The sequence below is a fragment of the Phalacrocorax carbo genome (assembly GCF_963921805.1).
Source record: "Phalacrocorax carbo chromosome W unlocalized genomic scaffold, bPhaCar2.1 SUPER_W_unloc_2, whole genome shotgun sequence".
NCBI classification, from domain to species: Eukaryota; Metazoa; Chordata; class Aves; order Suliformes; family Phalacrocoracidae; genus Phalacrocorax; species Phalacrocorax carbo.
In genome coordinates this window covers 1,359,539-1,381,476 of record NW_026990253.1, presented here as the reverse complement: position 1 = coordinate 1,381,476, position 21,938 = coordinate 1,359,539, and the positions used below count along the sequence as shown (strand labels likewise).

The 21,938-nt window shown below is 48.8% G+C and overlaps 1 protein-coding gene across 1 annotated transcript in view; it reads right to left on the bottom strand.

Annotated features, from left to right (window-relative positions):
• Positions 1 to 786: 786 nt before the first annotated feature.
• LOC135310839 (proprotein convertase subtilisin/kexin type 5-like) overlaps positions 787 to 21,938 on the bottom strand; it is a 63,532-nt gene continuing 42,380 nt past the window's right edge. Inside the window, 2 exon segments of the mRNA XM_064439894.1 lie at positions 787 to 814; positions 9,389 to 9,464. Coding sequence (XP_064295964.1) covers positions 787 to 814; positions 9,389 to 9,464 — 104 coding nt within the window.

Here is a 21,938-nt window from a genome sequence, read left to right as displayed (position 1 = left end):
GCGTACAGGAGGGTTTCCTGAGGCAGGGAAATTCCAAGGCAGTGGAGAGACCCACCAGGAGCCAACAGCTCTTGTGGCATTTCCGGAGCAACCACAGCCACCCCCACACCTATAAAAAAGCACCCTAGGGAGTTTTAGTGACTAGGAGTGCTAGCAAACAGAGTGGGCAAACAGGGCGTGGCATGGCAGTTTGCGCAGAAGGGCACACAGAAAGGGTGTTGTCCCCCTACTAGCTCCAAAGGTGAGTTCAATTAGTGGTCATCACCCTCCCAGAAGGAGCTTAGCTATGGCATCCACCCAGCAGAAATCTATGTCCTCTGCACTCACCAGAACAGGTGTGGCAAACCAGAAAGAGCTCCCACAAAATCATGCAGCCATCCAGGTCTCAGGCTGCAGGGTATGCCAGAGCCTTTCACTAGTACGTGATGGCAGTAACCAGAACAGCTGTGTGACATATGACCAAGTAGATGATCTGCTCAGCTTGGTGGCAGCGCTTTGAGAGGAAGTGGACAGGTTAAGGAGCATCAGGGTGTCTGAGAAAGAGACTGGTGGAACCATGCTCTGCCCTCCCAGAAACAGGAACAGCCACCAGAAAAAAAAAACCACCACAAGATCAAGGGGATCCTGTATCCTTCCTCCCACCAGGCAGAAGGCAGTAACTTAAAGGAAAGGAGTGAATGGAGGCAAGTCCACACTCGAGGCAGCAGGCGAACTCCCTCCTTGCCCACCTCGCCTTACCAGGTGCCTCTATGCAACAGGTATGAGGCTCTGGATGTGGAAGGTCAGTCAATTGATGGTGTGGATGATGGTCCATCTACACCAGAGGTGTGGCCAAGGTCAGAAAGGCCTACCCCCAGTATCATGACCACCTCCACGAGGAAGAAAAGACAGGTTATAGTTGCACATGACTCCCTTCTGAGGGGAACAGAGGGTCTAATATGCTAGACAGACCCTCCTCTTAGGAAAGTAGGCTGCCTCCCTGGGGCCTGGGTTAAGGACATCACTAGGAAACTTCCTAGCCTGGTATGGCCCTTGGACTATTACCCATTACTGCTCTTCTATGTGGGTGGCAATGAAGCTGCAATGCATAGTCCAAGGGTGATCAAAAGACACTTCAGGGCCTTGGGATGGTTGGTAAGGGAATCCAGAGCACAGGTAATTTTTCCTCTATCCTTCCAGTTGCAGGCAGTGACACTGGAGGAATCAGACAGACCCAGTCTATTAATACATGGCTCCGTGGCTGGTATCACCACCACAATTTTGGTGTTTTTGATAATGGGATGGTCTACACAGCACCAGGCTTGCTGGCGTCAGATGGGATTCACCTTTCTCAAAGGGGGAAGAGGATCTTTGCTCACAAGCTAGCAGGGTTCACTGTCAGAGATTTAACCTAGACTTGAAGGGGGAGGGGGATAATATCAGGCTTGCCCATGACAAGTCATGGGATGACATGCCAAGGTTTGAGGGATGGGGCGCTAGTGAGGGCTCTCAGCCTGTTGCTCTGAGATGTGCTGGCTATGCTGCAGCATGCTTGAAGTCTGATGGAGATGAGCTAGGGCCTCCCGAGGTAATAGGAGCCAACAGGGAAACACCAGTGAAATTGTGCTGGTTTTGGCTGGGATAGAGTTTATGTTCTTCACTGTAGCTGGTATAGTGTTGATGGCATACTGACATTTTAGTCGTTGTTAAGTAGTGGCTAAGTGTTGCTAAGTAAAGCCTATACTAGTCAGGGACTTTTCCAGCTTCCCATGCTCTGCCAGGTGCACAAGAAGCCAGGAGGGGAGGGGCCACGGCCAAGTCAGCTGACCCAAACCACATGGGTTTCCCATGGGATCACATAGAATCATTAAGGTTGGAAAAGACCTCTAGGATCATCAAATCCAACTGTCATCCCAACACTACCATGTCTCCTAAACCATGCCCTGAAATGTTTACGTTAATTGAAAGGAAATTACATAATCTCATTTCCTGAGAAATAAAGAAAATGTGGGCATAGCTTTTTTTTTTTTTGAGACCATGTCCTATAAAGTTGTAATCTTGGGTCTTCTGATATATTATGCCTTTTTTAAGAACTTCTAAATTTCTACTTTACTAATCTGATTTCTCAGATACACAGTATACCATGCTGAGTCTGTTAAAATTCTCGAAAATCTTAATATAGATTGAAATTTTAATTCCATTTTAAGGGGGAAGTAGATACTCCTATTTCACAGAGAGTGTAAATAGAGTGATGTTCTGATTTGATTCCATGCCTTCCTTCCCATTAGATCGTACTTCCTCTTTAAAGGGTCACTTTTTTAAAAAATAGATATATTTGTAATAAGAATTGTGCAGGCATTTTAAAAATCTAAACATCAACACAAATACAGAGAAATGAAAATTCCTTTACAAAATGTAAAGGAATCTAGCTAATGATATTGTGGAAACAACATTCAGCTTTTACTAACTGAAAGATGAAAATCCACTTTGACAGAAGTTAAAGCTCAATGTTAAAACATACATAGAATGTCTGTATTCTGAAAGAACCCCTACAGATACTGTATACTTGTCGTGGTTTAGCGGCAGCTCAGCCCCACACAGTCGCTCGCTCACTCCCCACCGGTAGATGGGGGAGAGAATCAGGAGGGTAACGCTCGTGGGTTGGGATAAGAACAGTTTAATAATTAAAATTAAAAGAAAAAACAGTAGAAATGCAAAGGAGAAGAACGAGAGGCGCAAAGCCCCGGGGGAGGGGGAAGGGAGGGGAGAGGGGGAACGAACCGCCGAAACAAACCGCACGGGACACAGCCGCTCGCCGCCCGCTGACCCGACGCCGCGCCACCTCCGCGCTGCTAATGCCCCCCCTCAATATATTGGTCATGGTGTCACATGGTATGGAATGAACATGCCATTGGCCAGTCGGGGTCAGCCGTCCCCACCATGGCCCTGCCCCTCCCAGCTCCCCCCGCCACGCGGCAGAGCGCAGGAAGCTGGAAAGGTAGCCGACCCCCACAGTGAGGAGAATTAACCCCTTATCAGCCAAAACCAGCACATTCTCCACCCCTTATTCCATACCATTTACACTATGCCCAGGTCCCATATGATGCAATACAACCATACCAACCACCACCCCTCCCCTTCCCATCCTTTAACATAATACACAGACATCATTCCCTTAGTTCATGGACCTTCCCTGTAAAATGTCCATTAAAATGTCCATTGAGTTCACCCAGTCCATGACTCTGGGCTCCATCTGTTGTATCAGTCTTTCCGGGTGGGAGAGATGGTGTGTGGCGTTGGGTTGCTGCATACCGAGTCAGTCATTGTTCCATCACTGCTGCACTTTGCTTGTTTCACAGTTGATCTTCCATGGGTTGGGAGGCGCATACTCTGATATCATTGATACAACACAGAGGTGACACACAGTATTATATAGCAGTTCGCATTGTGCCATTCAGTTCATTGACTGTTTTCACCCAAAATCAAATCCCCTTGAGGCACACATCGGATTTCTCCATCCTCCCGCATCACCCACCAAGTGCACCCAGGTCCTCGAGCAAAAGCAATCCCACGAATGGGTTTGCCTTTGCTGGAGGCAGGAAGAACCCAGACTGTTTTCCCCAGCATATTTTTTACATGCACTACAGGGACTCTATCCCCTTCCACAGTATGTAGGATTTCTGACTGGGCAGGGCCAGCTCGATTGGCAGATCCCCTCGTGTTGACTAACCACGTGGCTTTTGCTAAATGTGTATCCCAGTGCTTGAATGTTCCACCCCCCATTGCTCTCAGTGTAGTTTTTAACAGTCCATTGTACCGTTCAATTTTCCCAGAGGCTGGTGCGTGATAGGGGATGTGATACACCCACTCAATGCCATGCTCTTTGGCCCAGGTGTCTATGAGGCTATTTCAGAAATGAGTCCCGTTGTCTGACTCAATTCTCTCTGGGGTGCCATGTCGCCACAGGACTTGTTTTTCAAGACCCAGGATAGTGTTCTGGGCAGTGGCGTGGGGGACAGGATATGTTTCCAGCCAGCCAGTCGTTGTTTCTACCATTGTAAGAACATGGCGCTTGCCTTGATGGGTTTCTGGGAGTGTGATATAGTCAATTTGCCAGGCCTCCCCATATTTATATTTCAGCCATCGTCCCCCATACCACAGGGGCTTTACCCGCTTCGCTTGCTTGATTGCAGCGCATGTGTCACATTCGTGGATAGCCTGTGCAATAATATCCATGGTCAAGTCAACCCCTCGATCACGAGCCCACCTGTTTGCCTCTGCGCTGCCAGTTGCTTTGCTTCCACTGCTGCAGCCAGCCCCACAGGGCATTTGCCACCATCCAGGAGTCAGCATAGAGATAGAGCACTGGCCACTTTTCCTGTTCAGCAATGTCTAAGGCCAGCTGGATGGCCTATACATCTGCCAACTGCCTCGATTCACCTTCTCCTTCAGCAGTTTCTGCGACTTGTTGTGTAGGACTCCATACAGCAGCCTTCCATCTCCAATGCTTTCCCACAAGGCGACAGGACCCATCAGGGAACAGGGCATACTGCTTCTCATTTTTGGCAGTTTGTTATACAGTGGGGCTTCTTCAGCACGTGTCACCTCCTCCTCTGGTGATAATCCAAAATCTTTGCCTTCTGGCCAGTCCATGATCACTTCCAAGATTCCTGGGCGACTGGGGTTTCCTACTCGAGCCCGCTGGGTGATCAGTGCAACCCATTTACTCCACGTAGCATCAGTTGCATGGTGTGTAGAGGGGATGTTTCCTTTGAACATCCAGCCCAGCACTGGCAGTCGGGGTGCCAGGAGCAGCTGTGCTTCAGTACCAACCACTTCTGAAGCAGCTCGAACCCCTTCATATGCTGCCAATATCTCTTTTTCAGTTGGAGTATAGCGGGCTTCGGACCCTCTGTATCCCTGACTCCAAAACCCTAGGGGTCGGCCTTGGGTCTCCCCTAGTGCTTTCTGCCAGAGGCTCCAGGTAGGGCCATTCTCCCCGGCTGCATTGTAGAGCACATTTTTTACATCTTGTCCTGCCCGGACTGGCCCAAGAGCTACTGCATGGACTATTTCTCGTTTAATCTGTTCAAAGGCTTGTTGTTGCTCAGGGCCCCATTTGAAATCATTCTTCTTCTGGGTCACTTGATAGAGAGGGCTTACGATCAGACTGTAATCTGGAATATGCATTCTCCAAAAACCCACAATGCCCAATAAAGCTTGTGTTTCCTTTTTGCTAGTTGGTGGAGACATGGCTGCTATTTTGTTGATCACATCCATTGGAATCTGACGACGACCATCTTGCCATTTGATTCTTAAGAACTGGATTTCTCATGCAGGTCCCTACACCTTACTTTGTTTTATGGCAAAACCAGCTTTCAGAAGGATTGGGACTATTTTCTCTCCTTTCTCAAAAACTTCTTCTGCTGTGTTCCCCACACAATGATGTCATCAATGTATTGAAGGTGTTCTGGAGCTTCTCCCTGTTCCAGTACAGTCTGAATCAGTCCATGGCAAATGGTAGAACTGTGTTTCCACCCCTGGGGCAGTCGATTCCAGGTGTACTGCACCCCCCTCCATGTGAAAGCAAACTGTGGCCTGCATTCTGCTGCCAGAGGGATTGAGAAGAATGCATTAGCGATATTAATTGTGGCATACCACTTGGCTGCCTTTGACTCCAGTTCATACTGAAGTTCTAGCATGCCTGGCACAGCAGCACTCAAAGGTGGATTGACTTCATTCAGGTCACGATTGCCTACTGTTAGTCTCCACTCTCCATTAGACTTCCGCACTGGCCATATGGGACTGTTAAAGGGTGAGTGGGTCTTACTGATGACTCCTTGGCTCCTCAGTTGGTGAATGAGCTCATGGATGGGAATCAGGGAGTCTCTGTTGGTGCGATATTGCCGCCGGTGCACTGTTGTGGTGGCAATTGGCACCTGTTTTTCTTTGACCTTCAGCAACCCCACCACAGAATGGTCCTTTGATAGACCGGGCAAGGTAGACAGCTGTTTAGTTTCCTCCGTCTCCAAGGCAGCTACACCAAAAACCCACTTGTAACCTTTTGGGTCCTTGAAATACCCTCTCCTGAGGTAGTCTATGCCAAGGATGCACAGAGCCTCTGGGCCAGTCACAATGGGGTGCTTCTGCCACTCATTCCCAGTTAGGCTCACTTCAGCCTCCAATACAGTTAGCTCTTGGGATCCCCCTGTCACTCCAGCAATGCTGATGGGTTCTGCCCCTATATAGTTTGATGGCATTAAGGTCCACTGTGCGCCGGTGTCCACTAAAGCTTTATACTCCTGTGGGTCGGACGTGCCAAGCCATCGGATCCACACAGTCCAGTAAGCCCGGTTATCCCTTTCCTCCACCCGGCTGGAGGCAGGGCCCCTCTAGTCCTGATCATGGCAGTCACAACTCACTTCCTCTAAATGTGAATCAGGAGTCCCTCTATTATACTTAGAAATAAAATCGGCGCTTCTCTTCCTCTGTCTGGGGACTTGCTCGCTGGAAACTGGAGCAGCAGCTTTCCTGCAAGAGCCTCCCTGAGTGACTGTTCTTCCTTGCAGTTCATGTACTCGTGCCTGTAGGGTCGAGGTAGGCTTGCCATCCCACCTCATCATGTCCTCTCCATGGTCACGCAGGTAGAACCATAGGGTAGCCCGTGGTGTGTATCCCCTCCTTTGAGCCAAAGGACGCTTATTCCTAACAGCTGAGACACTACTCTGTCGAGGTGGGGAGTAGGACAGATCTTCTTTGAGTTGCTGGACCTCTTGGGATAGTTTCTCAACAGCAGAGACGAGCGAGGAAGAGATATTTGTGTCGTAATCCCGGAGTCTATCTATCACCTCTGCCACCTTTGGTGTCTCGTCACCTTTCCAGGACATCACTGCCAATGAGTTTGCATGCAAAGATGGTGCGCTCCGTACAAACTGCCGCCACATGGGTCGTGTGCACTCGGCTTCATCTGGATCTTTGGATGACCGTTGATCGTCCAGGTCACCATAAATCACCTCAAGCACAGCTAATTCCCTTAGATACTGGATGCCTTTCTCCATAGTTGTCCATTTTCCTGGGCGATATGTAACATCTTCTTTAAAGGAATACCTTTCCTTCACTCCGGACAGGAGTCGCCTCCAGAGGCTGAGGGCTTGTGGTTTTTTTCCAATTGCTTTGTCAACGCCCCCTTCCCCAGAAAGGGATCCCAATTGTTTGGCTTCTTTTCCCTCTAGTTCCAGGCTGAAGGACGGCTATAATCTCTTCGCATATCTCGCAACTCGCTCAAGGACAGGGATCGGGTGGTCTCTATTTCATTTATTACTTCTCCCTCCTCTCCCCGCGATGGCCCTGGTTCTTCATCATCCCGTTCTAAACGAGTTGATGTCCACTTCCAATATTTCGTCTTGTGTATGGGGGCAACTGATACTGGTATGGGTTTATTCTCTGGGCCAGTTCCAGTACTTGTTGTGGGGGTTTGAGTGTCTGCAGTGCCTGTTGTCAAGGCTGGATTGTCTACAGTGCCAGTCACTTTGCATTTCAATCCAGAGACATTCTCTTCCCCCTGGGGGCACTGAATACTGTTGAGCAGGGCTAGGTATGCATGGGCCAGACCCCAGCATGTTGCAGTTATCTGTGTCTCTCTGGAGTTCCCAGCGTAACAACATACTTTCTCCAAATAGTCTACTAGTTTTTCAGGATTCTGCACTTGTTCGGGGGTGAAACTCCAAAACACTGGGGGTGCCCACTGCCCTAGGTATTTGCCCATGCTGTCCCACATGCCCTGCCACTCATAACTATCAAGCCTCGGGGCAGATTTCTGGGTGATATTCTAAAGTTGCTTAGTCAAAACCAAAACAACCTGCCCAAAAACTAACAATAAGTGCACCTTAACCACCCAAGGATGTTCAAGATACAAAAAGGTGGTTGTACTAGAGGCAGAGACATCATAGAACAAAGTTGCAAAGATACCATTCTGTATTTCCTCCATATAAAATCTCTCCGAGGAGGAGGTATAATTGCTAATTGCCTCAACAAGGTGGTATCCGAAGTACAGTAACGGTTTCAGCAAAAACCCCAAATACCAGATAAAGCTGAAAACGAGTGTTTGTATAACAAATCTTGTAGGCAAAACATTACTAATCACAGCAGAACACAGCAGACTCAACAAACCAACACCGATTTTTAACACCAACTGCAAAAAGGCCAACATGGTGCTGTGACCAGCAGCTGTTGTTATCTCCAACCCTTGAGCCCCACGTTGGGCGCCGAAAAGACTGTTGTGGTTTAGCGGCAGCTCAGCCCCACACAGTCGCTCGCTCACTCCCCACCGGTAGATGGGGGAGAGAATCAGGAGGGTAACGCTCATGGGTTGAGATAAGAACAGTTTAATAATTAAAATTAAAAGAAACAACAGTAGAAATGCAATGTAAAGGAGAACAACGAGAGGCGCAAAGCCCCGGGGGAGGGGGAAGGGAGGGGAGAGGGGGAACGAACCGCCGAAACAAACCGCGCGTGCCGCAGCCGCCCGCCGCCCACCAACCCAACGCTGCGCCGCCTCTGCGCTGTCACTGCCCCCCCTCAATATATTGGTCATGGTGTCACATGGTATGGAATGAACCTGCCATTAGCCAGTCGGGGTCAGCCACCCCCACCATGGCCCTGCCCCTCCCAGCCCCCCCCCCCCCGCCACGCGGCAGAGCGCAGGAAGCTGGAAAGGTAGCCGACCCCCACAGTGAGGAGAATTAACCCCTTCTCAGCCAAAACCAGCACAATACTGATTTTATATTGTAGTGGCATAAAGCCAGCATATAGTCCTTTATGAATTTTAAGATTTTTGATCTTTGCTGCTTGGAACAAAAGATAATTCATTCATAAATGATCTTGAAATGTGTACTGCTTCTTTGTGGATTTTATCTCAGTTTCAGGAATTATTAAATCCCCCTACCAAGAAAAAACATCCACTGCTGTTTAATATATGTGCATATTATATTGTAATAGAATTGAGCCTAAGATACTTAAGATAAATGAACAATTGGATGTATGAAGACATACAATAAAGACAAGAAAATAGTTTCTAACTATCACAGGAATGAATTAGAAGGATTAATACAGTTCACCAGCTCTACTTTTAAAATAATCTTCAACTGACACACTGTAGGTCAAAAAATGGAAGAAATCAGCTTTCCATATGACTGTGGCTTCTGTTTTACTTGAAATAAAAGGTCTTCTAAAAATCCATTGTTAGCCTTAATGGCACCAAAAAAATACTATATTAAAATCTAACCAGCAATGGAACACGTGAAATGAGGACCACTCAAGATTAAATAGCTATGTAACTGTCTCTGTTATGTATCCATAGACACATAAGCCTCTTGAGGTATTTGTTTGGTTACATCCATCATTTCCTTACCTTAGGCCATGTGTGCATTCTGTGCAGATTTGGAATTCAACACAGTTTTCACTGCATTTTTGGCAAACAATCTTATCTACAAAGAAAAAAAAGAAAACAGCCCAGAAAGTACTGCTCAGTTACAAAAACTCATGCTTTGAGGTTGATAAAAACCCTTCATAATTTTATTTAATGTAGATTAACTATTTATAATACAGAATTAAATTGTCTTTTCATATAGCAGCGATATACAGTGATGAATGCAAATGTGTTCCAGTGACCCTCCTGCAATTTACCTCTTATGCCTTCCATACAAGCAACTTGTCCTGTCTTACCAGATTTGGTGTTCAAGGACACACCTGCATGAACACTTTTGCTCTTAACAAAATGAAGACATATATTACTTAAGACCTGCCTTTTAATCTCAAAACCTCCCTACTTGAAGAGATCCCTCTCCCTTTCTGTCTTCAGACCTCCTACCCTTTGAAATACTGTGGTGAGTTAGCCTTGGTTAACAGACAAACTCTCGCCCAGCTGATCACTCACACCACACACCCTCCAAGCATGACAGGAGGAAGAAAAGAGGAAGAACAGGAATGAAAATGCTCATGGGCTGAGATAAAGACAGGGAGATCACCTACCAGTTAACATTGCAGGCAAAACAGACTTGACTTGAGGAAAATTAATTTATTGCCAATGAAAATTAAAAAATGATTACTAATTCAGATAGTGGGAAACAAAAAGACAAATATTAAAACAACACCTTTCCACCCCCTTTTCCCAGACTCAACTTCACTCCTGACTCCTCTACTCTCCCAAGCAGTGTGGGGAGCCTAGCCCGGGAATGGCTAGCAGAAAGAGGGCATTGAAGTAGAAAAGCAGGCTCAGAGTTAGAGCAACCTTGGGCCCAGCTGTTGGTCGACAGAGGAGTGTGAGGTCAGCTGGTGTTTTACAAGGGAGTGTGAGCCCAGCTGCTGTTGACCGGTAAAGGAGTGTGAGAAACAAGTAACTGCTAATTGCAAGGCTGAACACAAGAGATAAGCATGGGAGGAGTTGGCATCTACCTCCCAGCCAAGGATGAGCTATGCTTTTGCAAATAGGTATGAGCTAATTTACGAACGGTATAAAAGATATTTGCTAATTGCCAATAAACGAGACTTGCTGATCATCATCGGATGGTGCTTGTCTTCCGCTGGTTTTCCGTCAAATGGTGACCCCGACGTGATACCACGGACGGTCCAGCGTAGGGTTCGGGTCCTGCAAGCAGAGGGACGGCAAAACAGACAGCGCAGCTGGTCTGCGTACCCTGGGCGACCACATAGGTGGGCTCAGTCTGCGTGCCCTGGGCGACCACATAGGTGGGCTCAGCTGATACGTGCTGCCGAGACCTTGGGAGCTGCAACGGCGCCGACGAGCACAATGGAGAGGCAAGCAGCATATGATTTCTTTACATCTCTTTTAGAGAGGCGTAACATTAAGGGTATAGATTTACGTAAAGAACTACCGTTGTTGATAAGCTGGGGATGCGAGAAGGGACACTTTGTAAACCCGCATACGGTGCATGAACTGGCAGAGTGGAGAAAGGTGGGGGATAGTTTGTGGGAGGCGGTGTTGGAGGATGATAAAGATAAAACTGCCAAGAAAATGAGTAAGCTATGGAAAGTAGTACATAATGAGTTATTGCAGATACAAGCAGAAAAGCGAGCTGTGCAGCAAGCTGTCTCAGCTCAAGAGCGAAATCGGAGCTACGGCTCAGACTGGGGACTTAGCACCCCGGGCCCGCCTGCGGTTTCAACTGTCTACCTGCCCCCTGGGCCGGCAGACCCCTCAAGCTTGCCCTCGCCACCCGCAACTCCCGCTACTGCGAATAACCAGCCCGCAGCGGTACCGGCTCCCGGCTTAGACCAGGAGCCGACTCTTGGAGCGGAATCTGACTTAGCGGAAGCTGTTGTACGGGAGCGGCGAGAGGCATGGGCAGCATTAGCGCGGGAGGGGGCAGAAAAGGGTGATCCTGAATTAGTTGAAGCCGGTGGTACTCTCGCTTTTCCGGTAATTTATAGACCGAATCCCGGGGGAGGACTGCAGGCGGAGATTACTGCGTTAGACTGGAAATTGTTGTCCCAATTACGGTCTACTGTTAGTCAGTTCGGAGTATCGAGTGAGCCTGTAAGACAAATGCTGGACTATCTGTTCACTGCACATGTCTTGTTGCCTGCCGATATCAAAGGGCTCGCCAAGTTGATTTTTTCGCCACACCAAAGATTGCTGTGGGAGGCTCACTGGCAAGCTGAGGCACAGGCGTCAGCTGCAACCCAGAGGGCACTGGGAGACCCCCTTCAGGGCGTCACCTTGGATGAGCTGCTAGGGCTGGGAGCGTTCTTTAGAACGGAGGCACAGGTTTTATTGGGACCAGAGAAGTGTAGAGAAGCGATGAGGGTTGCTCGAGCAGCTATGACTAAGGTTAAGGATACCGGAGGGATCCCCTTTTATATGGGAATAAAACAAGGGAGAGAGGAACTGCTTGGAGGGTTTGTTGATAAAATAGCAGGGGCTATAGAGAAGGCTGGGGTGCAAGATTGGATGAAAGGGGTACTACTAAAACAGTGTCTGTTACAAAATGGTAACTCACGGACGAAAAATTTGATCAGTTCATTAGGAGTAGATTGGGGAGTAGCTGATTTGTTAGAAAAGGCAGCCAACACCCCCACCGGAGACCAGGTATTCTTAGTCGATGCTATTCAGCAGCTAGGGCTAGGGCTACAAAAACAAGCTGAAGCCTCTCGTGCTCAAGTGATGGCCGCCCTTGCACCTCTCCAATCGGCTGCCGTTAGTAACCCTTATTCCAATCCGCGGATCAAGTGTTTTCGCTGCGGAAGGGAAGGGCATGTGCGCCGACAGTGTACCGCGACTGGCATTTGGTGTACGAAATGCCGCTCCGATAATCACAACGCCTCCGCATGTCGTCGAAGGCCGGGAAACTCGGGACCCAGCGCGAGCCGCAGCAGCCGCGCGACGACACAAGTAGCTGCTGCAGCCCAGCCAGTTCGCTCCAACCTGCCACACGAGGAAGCCTCGGGTTGGACTTGGCAGCCTCAATAGACGTGATGCTTATGTCTACTGCGCCGACGAAAGTACCTACTGGAGTGAAAGGACCCCTCGTCATTAACGGCGGCGCAGTAGGTGGTCTTTTGTTGGGGCGATCATCTGCCTCTATGATGGGACTTTTTGTACTGCCGGGAGTTATTGATGCGGACTTTTCTGGCGAGCTAATGGCAATGGTATACACCCCGTTTCCACCCGTAAAAATATCTAAGGGACAACGCATCGCACAAGTGGTCCCCCTTCCGCAGATCGCCAGGGACATTGTTCCAGTTAACCCCGAGGAAAGAGGACAGAAAGGGTTTGGGTCAACCGGGGGACTGATGCTGTTAACAGTTGACCTTTCCAAGCGACCGAGAAAGACCATTCGTCTCTCCTATAAGAACCAAAAGGTTACCCTTGCCGGTCTGTTAGACACCGGAGCTGACACCAGCGTAATTGCCCCGGAGCAATGGCCCTCGAATTGGCCATTGTATGCTGCTACTAACGCAATCACTGGGGTTGGGGGCATGACATTAGCAAGCCGCTCGCCGACAGTCACCGTCGAGATTGATGATCGAATAATGACTGCCGTGTTTTCAATAATTTCACTGCCGCCAGCCGTACAATGTCTCATTGGCCGCGATATCCTCGCACAGATGGGGGTTGTGCTCACTAACGAGTCCCCTTTGGCGTGAGGGCCGTTGCTTGGACTTTCCCCCTCTCCCTCAACTGGAGATCATCGGAACCAGTGTGGGTTAAGCAATGGCCATTAAAAGGGGAAAGCTTGCAACAAGCCCACCATCTCGTTAATGAGCAGCTCCAGCAAGGGCACTTGAAGTTGTCTACAAGCCCTTGGAATACCCCTATATTTGTGATCAAAAAAAAATCTGGAAAATTTCGCCTTTTACACGACCTCCGTGCTGTTAACAAGCAAATGGAGCCCATGGGCGCGTTGCAACCCGGACTGCCAAATCCTGCAATGTTGCCCCAGCATTGGCCTTTGCTCATAATCGACTTAAAGGATTGCTTTTTTACCATTAAATTGCACCCGCAAGACATGCAACGATTTGCGTTTACGCTACCTGCTTTGAACCGAGAAGGCCCCGATAAGCGGTTTGAATGGACTGTTTTGCCGCAAGGTATGAAAAATAGCCCCACCTTGTGTCAACTCTTTGTCGATGTGGCCTTGCAACCTCTGAGAAAGGCATGGCCCCACACAGTGATTTATCACTATATGGACGACATTCTGTTTGCACAAGACCGTCCATTTAGTGCGCGCCAGATACAAATGATTGAGCGGACGCTAAAACACCACGCTCTCGTCATCGCCCCAGAAAAAATTCAACGTACTGCGCCATGGAAGTATTTAGGATGGACAATCACTGAACAGTTGATCACGCCGCAAAAGCTGTGTTTAGACATGAAGATATGCACCCTCTATGATGCCCAGCGTCTTTTAGGGGACCTACAATGGCTGCGCCCCATCGTCGGTTTTCCCAATGAGTTGCTAACTCCCCTGCGGCCCCTCCTTCGGGGCACCGACCCCGCGCAGACAGTATCTCTCACGGAGGAGCAACGCTCGGCCCTGTCCCAGCTCCTTGACTGCATCACGAACGGACACGTCCGCTGACGACATCCCGACCTCCCTATCCACCTCACGATCTGGTTTGGGTCAGAGCATCTACTCGGCGCCCTCACTCAGTCTACAACAGAAACAGGGGAGGAATGGGTGCTAGAGTGGATAGCCCCGCCTATGCACCAGCGAAAAACACTAGTGCAGAAAATTGAAGCTCTGAGCGCGCTGGTCAAAAAGGGGCGGGAGCGCGTGATTCAGGTTACTGGGGCCGAACCAGCAGTGATTCATCTCCCCATCCAAAAAGAAGCGTTACAATGGTATATTAGTAATAGCCCAGAGTTACAGGAAGCATTGTTAGAATCCGACAGTGACATCGCCACAACTAAATCCCTGTCTCCAGTGATGAGATGGTTCGACACCCAGAACTGGATCGTCAAGCCATTGCGGGAGGACTCGCCCATAGCAGGGGCGATAACGGCGTATACGGACGCCGGAAAGAAGTCTAGAACAGCGGCAGTTACGTGGCATCAACACGGCTCTTGGCAGCATCAAATCCTGCAGGCTGCTGCGACAGACAGCCTCCAGACCTTAGAGCTTTTGGCTGTGAGCTGGGCCCTGGGACATTTCGACGCCCCCCTGAACATTGTAACCAATTCATTATATGTAACGGGAGTTGATCAGCGAATAGAAGATGCAGCTATCAAACAGCTACAGAATCAGAGACTGTTTGAACTGTTCACGAAGCTACAGCGCACGATCAAAACAAGGAGGCATCCGTATTCCATCATCCACATCAGAAGCCACAAATGGGACGTGGGTCTTGGAGAAGGAAACGCTAGAGCTGACAAGCTAGTGTCAGCGATGCAGACCGCCCCGGTGCCCCAACTTGTGCTGGCCAGAGAGTCGCATGCGATCTTTCACCAGAATGCTAAGGGCCTTCAAAGAGACTTTCGTATATCGCATATCGAAGCCACCAACCTAGTGAGGATGTGCCCTGTTTGCAGTCATCATAATGGGGGTCTAGGCATAGGTGTGGGGGTGAATGCCAGGGGGTTGGAGAGCAACGAGGTGTGGCAAATGGATGTTACTCATATAAGCAGCTTTGGGCGTCTCAGATATGTACATGTTACCGTTGATACGTATAGCAAATATATTTGGGCCACGCTGCAGACAGGAGAAAGGGCCTCTCATGTAGTCAGACACTTAACGACGTGTTTCGTGGTGATGGGAGTGTGTAAGCGCTTAAAGACAGATCGGGGACCAGCCTATGTCAGCAAACGAGTACAGTCCTTCTTGGGACAGTGGTCAGTACAACACATTGCAGGTATCCCTCACAACCCAACGGGTCAAGCAATAGTGGAACGAGCTAATGGGTTGCTGAAAACCTATGTTCAAAAGTATGCAGATATAAAAGACCCGCAAGAGCGGCTGGTAAAAGCACTGTTTGTGCTAAATTATTTGTGTGTATTTGGCTCTGAGGGAGTGCCTGCTGTCATCGTTCACTATAGACAGAAAAAGGACAAGCGGGAGTTACCCCGCGTTTGGGTCAAATACAAAGACCCGCGTACGGGTCTATGGTCAGGGCCTGTGGAGGTTTTATATTGGGGGAGGGGGTATCTCTGTGTTTCTACCCCTACAGAGCCGCAATGGATTCCAGCTAGATGTGCCAGACCCGCCGCCTCCCCCACACAGTGCGACACAAAACAGCTGCCCACCGCGGCACCAGGCGAAGCGGCACCCGAACGGCTGGGATCAGCGGAAGGAACCCCAGAGGAGCGCTGTGCAGCACTCACCACTGAATAACCACGGTCCAGGAGGAACAAAGGTCCCAGAGGGTGCATAGCGCCCGAGATCTGGTCTGTTTTCTGCTGAGACTTCAAGGCGGACTGATAATGAACTCTGCCGAACAGAAATTATGGGCATTAGCCCTTTTAAGTGTATGTAGCACTGCCTTTGTACCTAACGTTTTTGACCCACGAGAAAATATCTGGGTCACGCTAGCTAGATCATTGAATACGACTAGCTTTTGTGCCAGCCTAGCAACGCCCGACTCCCCATTTATCACATGTCTTATTGGGGTGCCTTTAAGTAATGCAACCTTTCTGACCTTTACCCAGTCCGTAGCAGAGCTGCGACAGCAGCATAATATAACTCGGAAGCGTCCCTTTAAGTGGCGTGACGCCCCTTCGGTGTTTGCTGAGTATGATATCTGGGATGATGTACTCCCCGTGGGCCCAGAACCACAGGAGCTTGCCCTTGTGGGCTCTCTTAATGCTACTAGCTGTGTTTACATCGGCCTGTCCAATTGGACCGGGGATCAGAGGGAGGGGCGCCACGTCAATATCTCACCCCCCACTAACGTTACCCCATTAGGGGACCTCAGTCTCTGGGAAACGGTTTGGTGCCAGCGACTGGCCCGCAACAAGACCCACTCGGCCCCGGGCACGATGTGGCCCAGGCGCCTTCCCAAGGGGTTCTTCTTAATTTGTGGCAACCGTGCCTGGGCAGGCATTCCCTCCTACCCTCGAGGGGGGCCATGCACGGTAGGCCAACTTAGTTTCGGTGCACCGCGCCACCACCCCAACGCAACCCATAGGTATCGGTTTAAAAGAGGTACGTCTCAGTCGCTAACGTCAGAGTGCAGTGACGGAGTCAGCCTATGGAATAGATGGGAAGTCTTTTTCGCATCCCTCTTTACACCAGGGGTCTCCGCGGCTCGAGCTCATAAAAATCTTGAGAGTCTCGCATGCTGGGTGCTGAAACAAGCCAATGGCACAAGTAGAGTCCTCTCAGAGGTATCTGAGGATCTATCCACAGTGCAGCATGCCGTGTTACAAAATAGAGCCGCAATAGATTTCCTTTTACTGGCCCACGGGCATGGCTGTGAAGATTTTGAGGGAATGTGTTGTATGGATCTGGCTGACCACTCTCGATCTATTCATAAGGAAATCCAGGACCTCATAGAACACACCCAGAAGGGGCAACAAGATACTGGCCTCTTTGGTCTGGAGGCCTTGGGGGGCTGGTTGGGGGTGCGTGGATGGCTAAAAAGTGTGTTACAGTCGGGGTTGTTGTTGCTCATCATAATAGTTGTAGTACTGCTTTGCTTGAGCTGTGTGTTTTCTTGTATTAGAACCCTTTTAATGAAAATTGTTAACCAAGCTTATGTCGTGCAAAGTAAAAACGGGGGAAGTGTGGGGAGCCTAGCCTGGGAATGGCTAGCAGAAAGAGGGCATTGAAGTAGAAAAGCAGGCTCAGAGTTAGAGCAACCTTGGGCCCAGCTGTTGGTCGACAGAGGAGTGTGAGGTCAGCTGGTGTTTTACAAGGGAGTGTGAGCCCAGCTGTTGTTGACCGGTAAAGGAGTGTGAGAAACAAGTAACTGCTAATTGCAAGGCTGAACACAAGAGATAAGCATGGGAGGAGTTGGCATCTACCTCCCAGCCAAGGATGAGCTATGCTTTTGCAAATAGGTATGAGCTAATTTACGAACGGTATAAAAGATATTTGCTAATTGCCAATAAACGAGACTTGCTGATCATCATCGGATGGTGCTTGTCTTCCGCTGGTTTTCCGTCAAAGCAGCATGGAGGGGGAGGGTATGGTCAGTACGTAGCAGTCTCTCTGATGTTCCTTCTTTCCCACACTTTTATTCTGCTCCAGCATGAGTTCTCCATGGGCCTCAGTCCAGTCAGGAAAATCTGCTCTGGTATGGGTTCTCCATGGGTGGTAGTTCCTTCAGGAATATCCATCTGCTCCGGCATAGGTCCTCCACAGGCTGCACAAAATATCTGCTCCACCATGGAGCACCTCCTCCTCTTTCTCTGACCTTGGTGTTCCCTCTGTTGTTTCTCACTCTTTTTGTTCCCTCTTCCTCTTATGATCCAGCATTTTCTACCCTTTCTTAAATATGTTTTCACAGAGGTGCCATAAACTTTGCTGATTGGCTCAACTTTGGCCTGCGGTGGGGTCATTGATCAGCCAGTTGGAACCAGCTGTGTCTGGCACAGGGCAGCCCCTTACCTCTTCCCACAGAAGCCACTATGGTAGCCCCCCCACTACCAAAACCTTGCCATATACATCCAATACAGTTGCCGTGCCATGTACCTGACGGAAAACCAGCGGGAGACAGGCACCATCCAATGATGATCATCAAGTCTCGTTTATTGGCAATTAGCAAATATCTTTTATACCGTTCGTTAATTAGCTCATACATATTGCAAAAGCACAGCTCATCATTGGCTGGGAGGTAGATGCCAACTCCTCCCATGCTTATCTCTTGTGTTCAGCCTTGCAATTAGCAGTTACTTCTCACACTCCTTTACCAGTCAACAACAGCTGGGCCCAAGGTCGCTCCGACCCTGAGCCTGTCCTTCTACTTCAATGCCCGCTTTCTGCTAGCCGTTCCCGGGCTAGAGTTTCCCACATCTCCCCCTTTTTCTTTTTTTCCTTGAGAAAGGAACACGGCACTCATACTTCTTTCCATCATTTGTTGCATACATTGCGATATACAAGGGACACACATTAATATAATAATAAACAGTATAAATATTATTAATCCCATCTGCAAAATACTCTTGATCCAATTGCCAATGCCCCATCCATTAAACAAGCTGTTAAACCAATACCATGGATCATCCTGTCTTACAGAGTCTACATCTAGTAATAAGTCAGATAATGCCTTTGATGTGGCATTTGTTTGCTTAGCTAGCCAACATCCTAGCTTGTTTAATGTCGTGAGGCTTTGAGCAACACCAACTCCAGGAGCCAAGAAGGAAACAGCTATGATCTTTGTAGGATTCCAAAATTCAGCTGTAGAGTCACAGTTATCCTCAAACTTATGAGTGCTCCTTTTGCTTCTCATCTTACTATGATGTTGATAAATCATTGAAGTGTTAGGGGTAAGAAACGTTAGGCGACCTATAGAGCAAGGCCCTCCCTTTATATGTGACGGGATGCCAGGCCAAGCCCGATCTCCACAAATTAAAAACAAACCTGCAGGTAGCGCAATAGGCATATTGTTAGAGCGTGATATATTTACAGAGGTATAGTTACACCAAGCAGTAGCATTAAGAGAGCCCACAAGGGCAAGCTCTTGTGGTTCTGGGCCTACGGGGAGTACATCATCCCAGATATCATACTCAACAAACACCGAAGGGGCGTCACGCCACTTAAAGGGATGCTTCCGAGTTATATTATGCTGCTGTCGCAGCTCTGCTACGGACTGGGCAAAGGTCATAAAGGTTGCATTACTTAAAGGCACCCCAATAAGACATGTGACAAATGGGGAGTCGGGCGTTGCTAGGCTGGCACAAAAGCTAGTTGTATTCAATGATCTAGCTAGCGTGACCCAGATATTTTCTCGTGGGTCAAACACGTTAGGCACAAGGGTAGTGCTACATACACTTAAAAGGGCTAATACCCATAATTTCTGTTCAGCAGAGCTCATTATCAGTCCGCCTTGTATTCTCAGTCGAAACCAGACCAAACCTCGGGCGCTATGCACCCTCTGGGACCTTTGTTCCTCCTGGACCGTGGTTATTCAGTGGTGAGTGCTGCACAGCGCTCCTCTGGGTTCCTTCCGCTGATCCCAACCGTTCAGGTGCCGCTTCGGCTGGTGCCGCGGTGGGCAACTGTTCTGCGTCGCGCTGTGTGGGGGAGGCGGCGGGTCTGGCACATCTAGCTGGAATCCATTGCGGCCCTGTAGGGGTAGAAACACAGAGATACCCCCTCCCCCAATATAAAACCTCCACAGGCCCTGACCATACACCCGTACGCGGGTCTTTGTATTTGACCCAAACTCGGGGTAGCTCCCGTTCGTCTTTTTTCTGTCTATAGTGAACGATGACAGCAGGCACTCCCTCAGAGCCAAATACACACAAATAGTTTAGCACAAACAGTGCTTTTACCAGCCGCTCTTGCGGGTCTTTTATATCTGCATACTTTTGAACATAGGTTTTCAGCAACCCATTAGCTCGTTCCACTACTGCTTGACCCGTTGGGTTGTGAGGGATACCTGCAATGTGTTGTACTGACGCACCCACGCAGGAGGGTTATCGTGTTCTGCAAATAGGCATAAGTGATTTAATACAAACAAAACTTTTGCACAAACAAAACTTTTGCCATTCCAACACCCTTATCTTCTCCCCCTTTTTCTTTTTGCACTGAGTAAGTGCACCCAAAATGTGAGTAGAACCATGGAGTATGGTGAGATCGATGGGGAGATCAGGGTCCAGCCGGTCTACTGCTCTCTGGACGATCTCGGAGCTAAGACGTTGTATCATAGTGTGTTGTTCAGCAGTCGGTCGGACCGGCGCGGCAGGGTCAGTGCCCTTTAACATTGGGCGAAGAATTGAGAGTCACTGATGCGCCACCCAAGGTATTTCCATACTGGTGAACGTTGAACCTTCTCTGCTGCTATTACTAGGTCGTGTAGCTGGAGCTGTTGCTGTAAATATAATTCTTGCTGTGCTGAGAAAGGTTGTACTTGCGCAAACAAGATGTCATCCATGTAATGGTAAATTATAGTGTCCGGCCATTGCTGCCTCACTTCTTTCAATGCAGCATCTACGAAGAGTTGACACAGAGTAGGGCTATTCTGCATGCCTTGTGGCAATACTGTCCACTCGAAGCGTAAGTCAGGACCCTCTCTGTTGATTGCCGGTAACGTAAATGCAAACCGCTGGGTATCCTGAGGATGCAGCTTTGTAGTAAAAAAGCAGTCCTTTAAGTTGATAATTAGTAAATGCCAGTCAGTTGGTAGCATGGCTGGATTTGGAAGGCTAGGCTGTAAAGCCCCCATCGCTTGCATCTGCTGATTCACTGCCCGTAGATCATGTAACAGCCTGTATTTCCCTGACTTTTTCTTGATAACAAAAATAGGGGTGTTGCAGGGGCTTGTTGAAGGTCGGAGATGTCCTTGATCTAATTGTTCTTTTATTAATATACAGGCTTGTTGTAGACTTTCCCGTTTGAGCGGTCACTGCCCGACCCGTACTGGCTCTGCTGTGAGCCATGTCAGTGGGATTGGGAAAGTCCATGTGGCAGTGACCGTCTTTGGTTACTGTTGAGAGTTTTTGGCTGGAACCAATGGGGCGAGAGCGGCACAAACTTGTTGCTGAACGTGTACCATTCCCTGCCCAACTTCCCTCAATGCTTCAACTAACATAGCTCGGGGGCCGGGAGGTACCCGACTCATGCGTTCAAGCATCACCTCAATGCCTGCGTCTAGGGGAAGTGTAATTAAAATGCTTTTAGTAGCATGGTTGGAGTTTTCCATAACACATTGACGCAGCAATGGGCCCTTCATAAAAATTTTCCAATCAAGAGGATTATGGTGTGCTAATAAATTTTGATTGTTAGCAGGGTCCGGTTGATAGATGACAGGGAAAGCCTGAGCTAACAAATCAGCGGTCTCTAGGTCCCCGTTCTGTAATGCCTCTAACCCGATTTTTCGCCAGTCAACCTGGCTACGCACAGCAGGCACAGAACGGTGACTAGACGGCGTGCTCGGCTTATTTTCCTCCACCGGAGAGACTACATCACATAAATTTTCAATATCTTCACCTCCCTTTCCCAAGCTTATTCCTCCTCCGCTAGTTTCTACAGATGTAGATTTATCAGGGACGGGAGGGGGGGGAATAAGGGGTTTTCGAGGTACGACAACTGGGATCCCCGAGAAGGGAGGAGAGAGATTGTCTAAGCCAATTCCAATCTTTCCAGCATTGGGGTCACAGCTGTCTAGCCGATCAGAGGCGGCTGTTGCTAATCTTTTTTCAGTTTTATATTTTTTCATACAGTTAATCACTTCCCGCCAAGGTTTCATTAACTTTTCCGCTGTCTTATCGTCATCTATCACCAAATCCCACAAACAATCATCATAGGCTCTCCCTTGTTTTATTCCCATATAAAAGGGGA